Source organism: Haliaeetus leucocephalus, unplaced genomic scaffold (genome assembly GCF_000737465.1).
Source record: "Haliaeetus leucocephalus isolate CR32 unplaced genomic scaffold, Haliaeetus_leucocephalus-4.0 Scaffold605, whole genome shotgun sequence".
In the NCBI taxonomy this organism is placed as follows: Eukaryota; Metazoa; Chordata; class Aves; order Accipitriformes; family Accipitridae; genus Haliaeetus; species Haliaeetus leucocephalus.
The window spans coordinates 2448-14190 of record NW_010973041.1 but is presented as its reverse complement, the minus strand read 5'-3'; the positions used below and the strand labels follow the sequence as shown (position 1 = coordinate 14190).

The window sequence follows — 11743 nt, the reverse complement described above, 5'->3', positions numbered from 1 at the left end:
GAGTCACGGCAGGGAGGGGCGTCCCGGTCACGGGGGGACTCTGCACAGGCTGCGCGGGCAGGTGAGAACCACTTTTCTCGCGTCTTTTATCAGACCCGGGGCTGTTCTTTCCCCCAGCACCACCGCCGTTCGAGGGGAAAACCGGCATGCTGCGCCGCCAGCTTCTACGGAATGCAAAGGGCGCGAGGGCTTCTGCTTGATGGTTGGATTTCCCCCCTCGGTAAATGGCGGAAACATTCTCAAAAAAGGCGTCCCAAATGATCTCTCATACAACGCGTCCGCTTCATATTTTTTAATATTCTTAGCTACTTTGAAATATTTTTTATGTTTTCTTCCTATGTTATGTTCACATAAAGTATCTGTTGCAGAGTGCAAAACAGCCTTCACGCGGCAGGAGTTTTACTTACATCGTCAGTATGGGATATAAAATTTTTACATACACGCTTCGGTCTCTTCTTTTAGGAGGTTCAAACTTCCAAACAGCAATTTTTTTCGAAGGTGCAAATTTTAATAAAACCTTCAAATGCCAACAACTTATCAAATGTGGACTCTGGAAACATGCCGTACAAATGCAGAGTAAATAGAAATGTGTTAAAAATAAAGAGTGACGCTGCCTATCTACAGTCTCTTTCTAACTCTATTAGTCCTTAATTTATTGTTACCTCTTTTTATAAATAAGGCTAACTCCTGTGGCTCAGAACAGGCAGGGAACGGCTTGTGATTTAGTATTCAGCTCGAGTCTGATCCTGCAAGTTAAGGGGAAGCTGAGGAAACTTGTCTGGATGCTGACTTGGCCTTCCAGCCCACCTACATAGCTAAAGGAGTACTCTTGTGCAGACTATGCTCTCTTTAGCAAAGGCTGTTGTAGCATATTAATCTATTTTGGTGAATTAGTGGTTGATAATTTGTTATATTCAGTCACTACCCTTTTCCTGTATTTTTAATTCATCTTCCTCCATGATTGCTTGAGCTGCAGCAGGCAGAGGCTTTGATGGCAAGGCCGTTCGTTTCCACTGCATTGGCTGGAAGTAAGAGGGAGTCCATCCCATTCACTCACATTCATTTTGCTTTTTTCCATCTGTTCGGCCATCTCCATAGCATTCACATCAGCAGGGTCCCCCTCATAACTAACAAGTGAGTCTGGTGTGCCAGGATCTTTATCAGTAAGTGTTTCAAATTTTAACCTCTGAAATTATCACAGCAATGCTAAGTTACGATGGAATACCCACCACGTTTCCTGCGCTCTCAGCACAGAAACTACAGTGGAAAAGACTGCCCACGTACTGCACAAGTCTCCCCCCTTCACTGATGCTCAACAGCTTTCAACTTTTCTGGTAGTAATAACCTCTATTCACCACCATTAATTCAAGCCATATACGTTCTTTTCTTACATCACTACCATCAATATTATGCTTTATGGCTCTGTGCACATATTCCAATTATAGGTATTTGGGCCCATGACTCAACACTACGTAACCTGCATGAGAACCCACAGAATATATGGAACTTCCTCTCAGGTAAAGCTTAAAATGCTATACACCCAGTTTATTAATGCAGATACAAAAGGTCTATCAGTATTTAAATAAAGGCTGCAGACAAAATTAATGGCATAAGGAAGTCTACAATTAATTTGTAAAGTTATAAACATTTTGGCTTATACTAGTGTGGTCAGTTGACCTTGGCTGGCAATTTTATTCTCACATAAATCTTTTTGTTTGCAAAACCAAAGATTTTATCCAGATCATGCCCTGGACAAACAGACCTATGCCTAGGTCAGAGAACTAATATTTGGTACAATGGAAGAGAAGGCTAAACAAGAGTTTAAAACAAGATTGTAGTTAAAATGTTGCTACTAATGTTGTAATTCTAAGTAATTTGAACTGAAAAAAAGTTTTAAGAGCCAAAATATAAAATTATAAGGCTGCAGATGAGGGAAAATGTCACATTACAGGTGTACACTAAAGATGTTTCTGTATGAAAGGATTCTTAATGTATTAAGAAAGAAGTTGTTCTTAAAGTACATGTCAAGTTTACCTCCCAAAATGTCTTTTCAGTGGTAGCTTCCCAACATCTTGGATAAAGGCAATCTGAGCTGAGAAAAATAATCACCCATATCATATTGGGTAGATCACAATGCACATAGAATTAAAGACACTGGAAAATAAATAATTCATATGTTTAGTTAAGTGGTCCTGTATGTATTTGCATTGGATACCAAAACAGTTTATATATATTTGAAGTGTTTATCACATTACCATAACATATTTACAGACTGCCTCCACAGAATAGTAAATCCCTATTGTCTGTCAACTCTGTATTTATTATGTAGATTTATTATTACATAGCCTGCAAAAATAATTAATCAGGGTGGTAAAGCCTTAGTTAAGACATAAAGCCTTTTATTAGAAGTAATTAACATAGCATAGGTGACCCAGCTGTCTGAACAGTGATTTTTGGATTACATACACAGTAACCACCTGCTACTGGATTGCCTCACGTTACACAAATTTTTTAAATGCACTTCAAACTTCAGTTTTATTTACTTTATCTGGGAAAGGCTTTTTAGAGCCTTTTCAGGCTGTTGATGTTACTTTAAAAGGATCAGTAAGCAATGAAGATCTATTTAATATAGTCTATGAGATTTCCAGAAGGCTTCTCACCAAGTCCCCTAATGGCTTTTAAAGGAAGCCTTAAGCCTTAAAAGAAGCCTTAAGCCTAAAACAATGACTCAGTAGTAAAGTCTGATAAATAATTAGCAGATAGGAATTTGGGGAGGGGAGTATGAGTTAGCTATTAACTCCTGCAATGGAGGAAAGTTGCCAACACAGTTCTGCAGAGATCAGTGCTAGGACCTGGTCTATCCAGTACATTCCTAAATGTAAACCTGTGAAAAAAGGGGGTTAAGAGTGAGACTAGCAACTTTGCTGGTGATACTGTTAGACAGGCTAGTAAGGATGTGGGCTGTCAGAAGAACTGTGCCAGGACTTCATGAGACTGATGACAGGGCAATAACACGATGAAATTCAACGCACATGGATACCTGAAATCCATGCAGTAAAAAAAGGGAAGAAGGATTTAAAGTACTGCAACATGAGGACCCTGACTTACGTGTTTATAAAGCATCACATATGCCTCACTTCTGGCAAGACAGATACTTGTTTAATTTTTTCAGTTAAATAAGTATTAAAGATGTTCTTGGTGGTGTTTCAAACCTAACAGGAGGGCTTGAATCTTGGCTATGTGACTAGAAACATATTTATGTAACTGCTATATGCATATACCATATGTATTTTTTTTAGGTAGACAAAAGGATAGATAGTATTGACATTTTGGGTTACAAAAATGTATCATTATGTTTACTGATAAAAAAAATCTCAGTGCAAGAGTTACACTGATCTTACCTTGGTTTCTCATAGAGTTTGCAAACATAGCAATAGCTCCATCTTCAAGACACTCTGGTGGTAAACAGAAGCTTGAAAAGAGATTTTTCAGCCAGACAGTTTTCTTGATACTGTAAGAATTGGGGTGGGGGACCAAAACACGACTAAAAAACCTGCTAAACCATAATTAATGTATATATTCTGTACCATAAAAAGCAGCATGATGACTTTAATAACAACTGCACACAAGCTGCTGAAGAATGAGTCCAGAAAAGAGATAAGCAGTTAGAGTTAACATATAGAGATCATAAAAATGGTGAATTCCTTCATTTTTTGCCTTCACTGGATATTAAGGGTTCCTGACAATTTTTATCCTTTGATTACTGTGTGTACAGTGTGTCACTTTTGAAGGAGAGCACACTCTGTAACTGCAGTGACATGATGTGCCCAGAAGATATTCAGGTTACTGTGGAAAGCAACTGAATGAAAAAGCTAGTCCAAGTGCTTTAGGTAAAAGGCATAGGGCCTCTGATACATTTTTAGCAAAAAAATTGTTCTACTTAAAAATACTTTGTGGAATATTTTACAAACACTACAACCCACTATAATAAAATGCTGACAGAAGTTGGACAAAAGCTGTACACAAATGGCCCGCATCTCTCCTACTTTTGATGTAGTTTAGCATTCATTAACAATTCACTGTCACCTATACTATATTAGATATTTGAAGCAATACAGCTTGTAAGTAAATAATTGCCTTCTATCCTTCATGAACACTTAGAGAATAACCTAGAAGTTCAATTTCAGAGTATAAAAAAATGTATCTATGCATAAAAACTGACATCTACATTCCTGGGTACCATTCCTACAAAGGACACCAGCAGTACTCAACTATTCATTGGTTCTCACAACTTCATCTACATCAACAAAAAAATCTACATAGTTTTGGTGAAGGTATAGATAAACATGCTTGCAGACATACGTGATTTTTCCACAATATCCTATTTTAAAAAAAACCCAAACAATCAATCAAACAAACAAACAAATAATTTTTTTAAAATCAGTTCAGGGTTTACACATTGTAAAAGGAAAAACGTCCTATAAAAGTTATGATACATTTAGATGGTTAGGGAGCTGGTGCTCATGACCTGCAAAGGGATGCTCATATACAGGAGGGAGGTTGGTTTCTTCCCAGAGAAGACTAATGGTGGGGTGGAGAAGCAGAAGCCACTGCTGCCTTCAGCTTTCTGATGGGTGGTAAGAGAAAGGTGAGCTCAGATTCCTCCCAGCAATGTAGAGCAGAAGGATAAGAGGCAACAGCCAAAGGTTGCAGCAAGGGAAATTCCACCCTCCACCACGAGTTGGTCAGAGAGAGAGAAATGTCTGTCAAAATTAGAATACAGATGAGAGGGAGCAAGAACAGAGATGTGTAACTGCACAAATAGCAACTTTCATGTATATTGAACAGGATTTTTAGCAACTGCTGACTCTACCAACAATTTTTAGTTTTCAGTTTCCAGGACATTCTTGGTGCAGGCGTTAAGTACTTAATTGTATAGTCAATATTACATGGTCACCAACATGTAATCAGTTACATTATGCTTTATATAATAAAATTAATCTAATTATTTTCATATCCCCTCATCTCACTATTTCTCCTCAAGTGAATTTGGAACTGATAATGTGAATTGTTACCTAACCATGGGCAGCCAATGGCATTGTAGATCCTGATTTAGCTGGGTGCAGATAGTACTGCAGTATAATAAGTATCAAATTCTTATGAATCATAGGTTTTAAATGTTAAAAGCCAGTACTGTGACCATACATGGGGAGCAGATAGGAAGTGAATTTACAGAACCTGAGCGTATAAAACATCTACTTTTCAATAGTAGGAAGGTGGAAAGTATTTTGGAGAGGTGGGAAGGGAGACAGGGTAGCAAAGAGAGGTGGAAGAGCCCTTCAACCTTTCATCAAGGAGTTGAGAGAAAAAGGAGGGAGGACAAAACAGCAGAAAGAATCACAGCCACATACACAAATAGGGGAAGCAGTAGCTGAGAGGCTGCAGGGCTATTTTGTAACCTTTGGGAATACAGAACATAACCACACAACCGTGTATAGTTCTGCATGTAAAGCAAATTTTGCTATTGTACAAGGCAACAAATGTGGGGACTATCTGCCTAGCTTTTTGTGTGTGGCAGCACACGAACCTAGTGCAACTAGAGTTACCTAATTTTATTACATCCATGTTGTCGATCTTTAATGAAGCATATGTTGTTTGCCTAACAGATTTAGAGAGCTGCAATCTCAGTTACCACAAACTTTTATTACTGTTTTTATACTGTTATTTATGTCCAAACATGAATTAGAAGCCACCCTAAGCCTTACTTTAGCATATCTAGCTATTAGCAGCTGGCATTCTTTTCTCATTGAGAAGGAAGAATGAGTCAAACCTTCTTAGTTTTACAGTAAATTATTTTCCCCAGAGGAAGCATCTTTACCACTTTGTATCTCCTGTTCTTCTGAAGTATCAAATTTTCTTTCCTTTTTTTGTTTTAGATACCGCTGCTGCTTCACGTTTGAGAGGGGAGCTCCCTTTCTTTCTTGACCAAAAGTCACTCTCCAATGAGCACTCTATCAAGAAAAGCAACAATTTAATCAGGACAAAGAACATAAATTTTTTTTTTTTAAGTTATCTATTTATTACATTGCTACTGATAATGTTCTAAACTGAAAAAAAAAAAAAGGCAGAAGTAATCCAATGAACAGAAAGGATTTTATAAATAGGGGCACTGAGAGAAAAATTGTTTATTAGGAAGGCAACCCAATCACCTAAACTAGCATGCTTCATTCCACTTTTGTGCCTTATGCCAAAGCTAGGGTGCTGAGTATTCTTTGAATAATAAATACCTGTTCTAAAAAGCAGCTGGCATTCTTGCTTACTCATTCTCTGCTTACACACACACTCTGATGTGTGTACAGCTTGCTTTTCTTATAAATTTCCTCTTTATAAATAAAGTACCAGTGCAAATATATAAAAATCATATTTCAGTTATATTATGTTCAATTATCAATTTCTCATCTATTTGCATGACCTGTATAATGTCCTAACTGAAATAAAAGAAGTAAAAGAAAACCTTTCATTTAGGTGATTCTTCCGACAACCTACTATTTCCACAATGATCTGAACTCCAGGGAATAAAACCCTTCTTTAATTTAATACTCAAGCTTTAAACCCACAATTTGATTTAGTCACAGGTCAATGTTCTTTATTGAACTAAGGGAACTTATCCCTTATGTATATATCTGCCTTTTCTCCCATGATTATGTGGATCCATTTTATCCATTAATGCTGCCAAAGTGAATATATCACTTGTGCTATCACACACAAACATGCACACACAAATGAAGAAAGAAATTACATATATGTAAAAACTAATACTATATTCTGATGGCACTCAGAACATCAGCATCAACATGAGGTCTCTCCAAAATTTACAAAATACCACTGACTACCAATCCGTTATCTAACTGAAGCACCTGAACAGCTGAACATTTTCTATTTGACATGGTCATCTCCTCTCATTAATCTCTGTTAAATAAAATGTGAGATGGGGGTGTTCAGTGCACTATGATTTGAATATCTAATTCTGACATGTCATGAGTAGAAGCTGTGAAACTCTTGCCTTTGTTTTCTCCCAAGTTCCTTTGTAACTCTCATGTTTTTATAGTTCCAGGTGATTTATTTAAAATTTGAAGTTGTTTTAGAAGTATTTAGATTTTCTACAGTATGTATGAACTCTTTACCATCTACTAGTGAGCTATAGTGAACTTTTCTTGGGTATTCCCAACTGTTTACCCATTTCATGGCATTAACATCAAAATGCTTTTGCTGAGAGGAACTTTCTATTTTTTTTCTGATGCACACGAAACAATATAAACTTAGTAGGCTAGAAGACACCACCAGAAGAATTTCATTTCCATGTTTGCAAGTTAAACCTAGAAACATGACTCTCTTCCCTCTGACATACAACAAACACAGCTAATATATCTCAATTATAATCCCAGCTCTTCAGTTTACCAGCAGCTGTGGCCACTCCACAGCAAAATCAGTAATTTTAGAAGTGCCATATACAAAGTCAGTGGGTTATTTCAGAAATGCTGCAAATGTAGAAGTAAGGACCTAGAGAAGTATACAGAACTGGGCAATGAAAATACCTCCTCCAAATTAAGGTTACATTATAAAAGCTTTGATCAGTAAAGACATACTGATAACAAAGCTATCAAGAATAGAGGGCATTGCATTAAATTACATCAACACTTGCATAACAGATAACTAATATTGGATTTAGTTAATTTTGAGGTTATATATAACAGACATAACCTCTCTACATATTCACAAAAACCATAGGCCTTTACCTTTCCTAGAAGAAAATTGCAGGCTGTTTATTACACATCTTATATCATCTGAAAAACCTTGCAAATCACATCCAGAGAGGTTCTTCCATGAGCATAATTCTTCCATAAGCATAATTCATAATTCTAAAGGGAGAATTTGAAAATTATTCTGCGCTTTAATTACAGAGTGGCAAAGTGGTTGAGGCTGGAAAGGATCTCTAGAGGTCGTCTAGTCCTTCATCTTCTCTACACCCACCCTTCATGTATTTATGTACATTGATAAGATCCCCCTGAACCTGCTCTTTACCAGGCTGAACAGTCTCCGCTCTCTCAGCCTTTCCTCATAAGAGAAAGGCTCCAGTCCCTTCATCATCTTTGTGGCCCTTTGCTGGACTCTCTCCAGTATGTCCATGTCTCTTGTGTATGGGGAGCCCAGCACTGGACCCAACACTCCAGGTGTGGCCACACCAGTGCTGAGCAGAGGGGAAAGATCAACTCCCTTGACTTGCAGGCAATGCCTCTCCTAATGCAGCCCAGGATACCATAGGCTTTCTTTGCTGTGAGGGCACATTGTTGGCTCATGCTCAACTTGGTGCTCACCAGGATGCCCAGCTCCTTTTTTGCAATGCTGCTTTCCAGCTGGGTGGTCCCCAGCATGTACTGGTGCCTGTGATTGTTCCTCCCCAGGTGTAGGACTTTGCACTTCTCCTTGTTGAACTGCATGAAGTTCCTGTCAGCTCATTTCTTCAGCTGCCCAGGTCCCTCTGAATGGCAGCACAACCCTCCGGTGTTTCAGCCACTCCTCCCAGTTTCATGTCATCTGCAAACTTGCTGAGGGTACACTCTATGCCATCAACCAGATCATTAATGAGGATGTTAAACAGGACTGGAGCCAATACTGAACCCTGGGGTACACTGCTAGTCACTGGCCCCCAACTAGACCTCACACTACTGATCACTACCCTCTGGCCCTGGCCATTCATCCAGTTTTCAATCCACTTCTTCACTGTCTGCTTCTCCATCCTATACATCAACAGCTTCTCTGTGAGGATCTTGTGGGATACGGTGTCAAAGGCCTTACTGAAGTCCAGGTAGACAATATCCACTGCTGTCCCCTCATCTACCAAGACAGTAATTTCATTGTAGAAGTTCATCAAGTTGGTTAAGCGTGACTTGCCCTTGGTGAAGCCATGCTGACGACTACTGCTGACTTTCACATTGTTGATGTGCCTGGAAATGGTTTCCAGTATTAGTTGTTCCATCACCTTCCCAGGGATCGAGGTAAGGCTGACTGGCCTATCTTTCCCTGGGTCCTTCTTGCCCTTCTTGAAGATAGGAGTGACATTTGCTTTCCTCTGGTCCTTGGGAAGTTCCCATAGTTGCTATGATTGATCAAAGATTGTTGAGAGTGGCCTCACAGTGACATCTGCCAGCTCCCTCAGCACTTGGGAGTGCATCCCATCAGGGCCCATGGATGTACATATTTCCAGTTTGCTCAAGTATTCCCTGACCTGATCCTCTTCCACCAATGCCAAGTCCCTTCTAACCTCAACCATGCTGTGATGCTGTGATCTCTCCAAAAAGCCAGAGAGGCTCTCTTAAGTCATAAGAACACTACTTTCAGAGAAGTAAGCAGATCACAATTGTGTAGCAAAGGCCATGGCAAAAGGAGATCAAGAAGCAGAGGCAGCAATGATTACTACAGAAGAGAAAATGAGCAAAGGAAACACCGGCAGGGTTCTGCTTTTTGTACTGATGAGGTGGTTGAAGAGTGTACTTATAAGATGGCTGTGAGTGCCCCTGCAGGAAGAGGGTTCAATCTAATGTTCACTGTTTAAGGCAATCTACTAGTCCAGAACGAAGGATATAATCCTTTACTAAATGGAGAGGTCTGTAGAGCCAGAGGGGACCCTGCAGCAGATACTACTGCTCTGACAAAAGATGCAGATCAAGAAGTGGATCAAGCAACAGACCAAGGACCACTTCTGGAGGGATGAACAGAATGAAAAGTGAAAATCTTGATGGAAAAAGGAAATACAAAACTTGCCACCTGGAGAGCACAGTTGAGGAGCACGCAAGTCCAGCAAGAGAAAATGACCCCGAGAAAACTTTATCATAATTCAGTGACTGCTACACAGGTGAATGCAGCCTTTCAGGCTATCTAGCAAGTAGTGAGACAAAGCTTGAGAAAAAGAAAAAAAGGATGAGGAGTCCAAGTGTGGAGATAGTCTGTGAAGGAAAAGTGATGGACACAACAAGGCCTCCTAATAAGAAAAAGCAAAAGAAGAAACACTGGAAACATCACATAAGTAACTCAGCTCATTTCTTTATTTAGCCATTTTGCAGTTACTGCACCTGAAATAATCCATTCCAGCTTTGTTCCTTCTGGGTAGCTGAGTGTTTCTGATCACCCAGGGCTGTTTTACTGTGAACTGCCACAACATGGCAAAATATTTCCCAGCATTGCCTCCAAGCCTGCTTGCCAGCATTGCAGGCTGGAGCTGTGGCTTCGGGAAAGATGAAACTGGCAGAATTTCTCTCTCCTTTGGATTAGCTGCTTCTCTGCATGTCCAGGTGTGCCTCTTCAACACCCTCCGGAGACCAAGAGCTGCTTGTTGTCACTGGTCACTGGAAGTCCGAGGCAGAGCACTTGCAGTGTTAGGTATACCTCTGAACCAGAAAAATGATAGCAAATTCCATCAAAATAATAAAAAAGGCAAAGTGAATCTATGATACAGTGTGCTGCATTAATGCCTTTTTAATGGATGTGGCAAAAAAATACCAAATCCTGCAGATTGTTGAATATATGATTAAAGAATGCAAAGTCATGGATAAACGCTTTAATCAAAGTTCAAAAACTGTTCCCCAAATGAGTTGAAGTAACATGTATGGGAAGTGGCGATCAGACTGAAAGCATTGAAAGGATTCCGGCTGGTTTAGATCATGACTGGAGTAAGCCTACCTGCTACAAAGTAGTATTTTCCATGTGATCTGTGATGAGAAAAGTGCATTAACGAAGAAAGGACTTGCCTCTGAACAAGATTTTTATTTAATTCATCTACACATATACCTACAGAGACATGCAATGGCTTATCAGTACAGTAAAAAAAAAATAAAATGAAGGGAAAATGAATTGCTTAGGGTAGCACACTTGCATTAAAAATTTTGTCATCAAGCTGCCACAATTCAAGTAGTGTTTAAGAAGTCACAGTCATGAACTACAGACTTACCTTTTTAAAACAGTTATTTACTGGTAAATCAATGCAAAAATTAAAGCATTTATGACAGCTAGTAAATTATTCTGCAATGGTTATTTGTAGTACATGGACATGTCTATGAACCCTAGATGCTATTTTGGAAATTTGTAATTGAATTGATTCAATCCAGAGTGGTCTATCAGTTGGCAGTTCCACTGGAACCTGGGGCTCCTCCTTTGTTCTGACGAACCAGTACCAACTTTAACAAAGCAGAAGGTGGTTTGCTGGTAGACATTATCAGACAAACTGATAGAGTTGGAAAAATTAGATCACCTTTTGGGTGCTCAGACCTTGAAATCTGAAGAAGGGCTTGAGTGCCTTGAAGTTTGGCCAGTTCTTCGTATCATATCAGTTATTTAATAAAATGTATTACTTCTTCCAGCAGCCCATGTACCATCTTTTTCTTTAGACCATCATGTTTATGAGAAAGTATAATTCTGACAAAGGCACAAGGCAATAATGTAATTTAATAATAATCCAACAGTCACTTTTACAAATAAGATTAGCTGTTACATCTTAGATGTTTACTCAAGAAAAGGGTGAGTTCACCAAGAACAAAACTGTGATTCTAATCCCATCAACTGGCATTTGTAAACTGAAATTTAAAAGGCTGTTTTCTACATCATTTAAGTGCTTTCCATTTATGAACATCTGAAGAAGATGAAAACTTTCTTTTCCTCCCTGGCAATTTGCCGCGCTTCCACAGCGTAT

General features: G+C 39.0%; 1 protein-coding gene across 1 annotated transcript in view; it reads right to left on the bottom strand.

The window, feature by feature from the left end:
* Window positions 1-9157, bottom strand: part of LOC104838419 (MARVEL domain-containing protein 2-like) — a gene marked incomplete at its 5' end in the record, with an annotated part of 17845 nt that extends 8688 nt beyond the window's left edge. Inside the window, one exon of the mRNA XM_010578156.1 lies at window positions 8738-9157. Coding sequence (XP_010576458.1) covers window positions 8738-9157 — 420 coding nt within the window. The remainder of the gene's footprint in view (window positions 1-8737) is intronic.
* Window positions 9158-11743: the final 2586 nt, after the last annotated feature.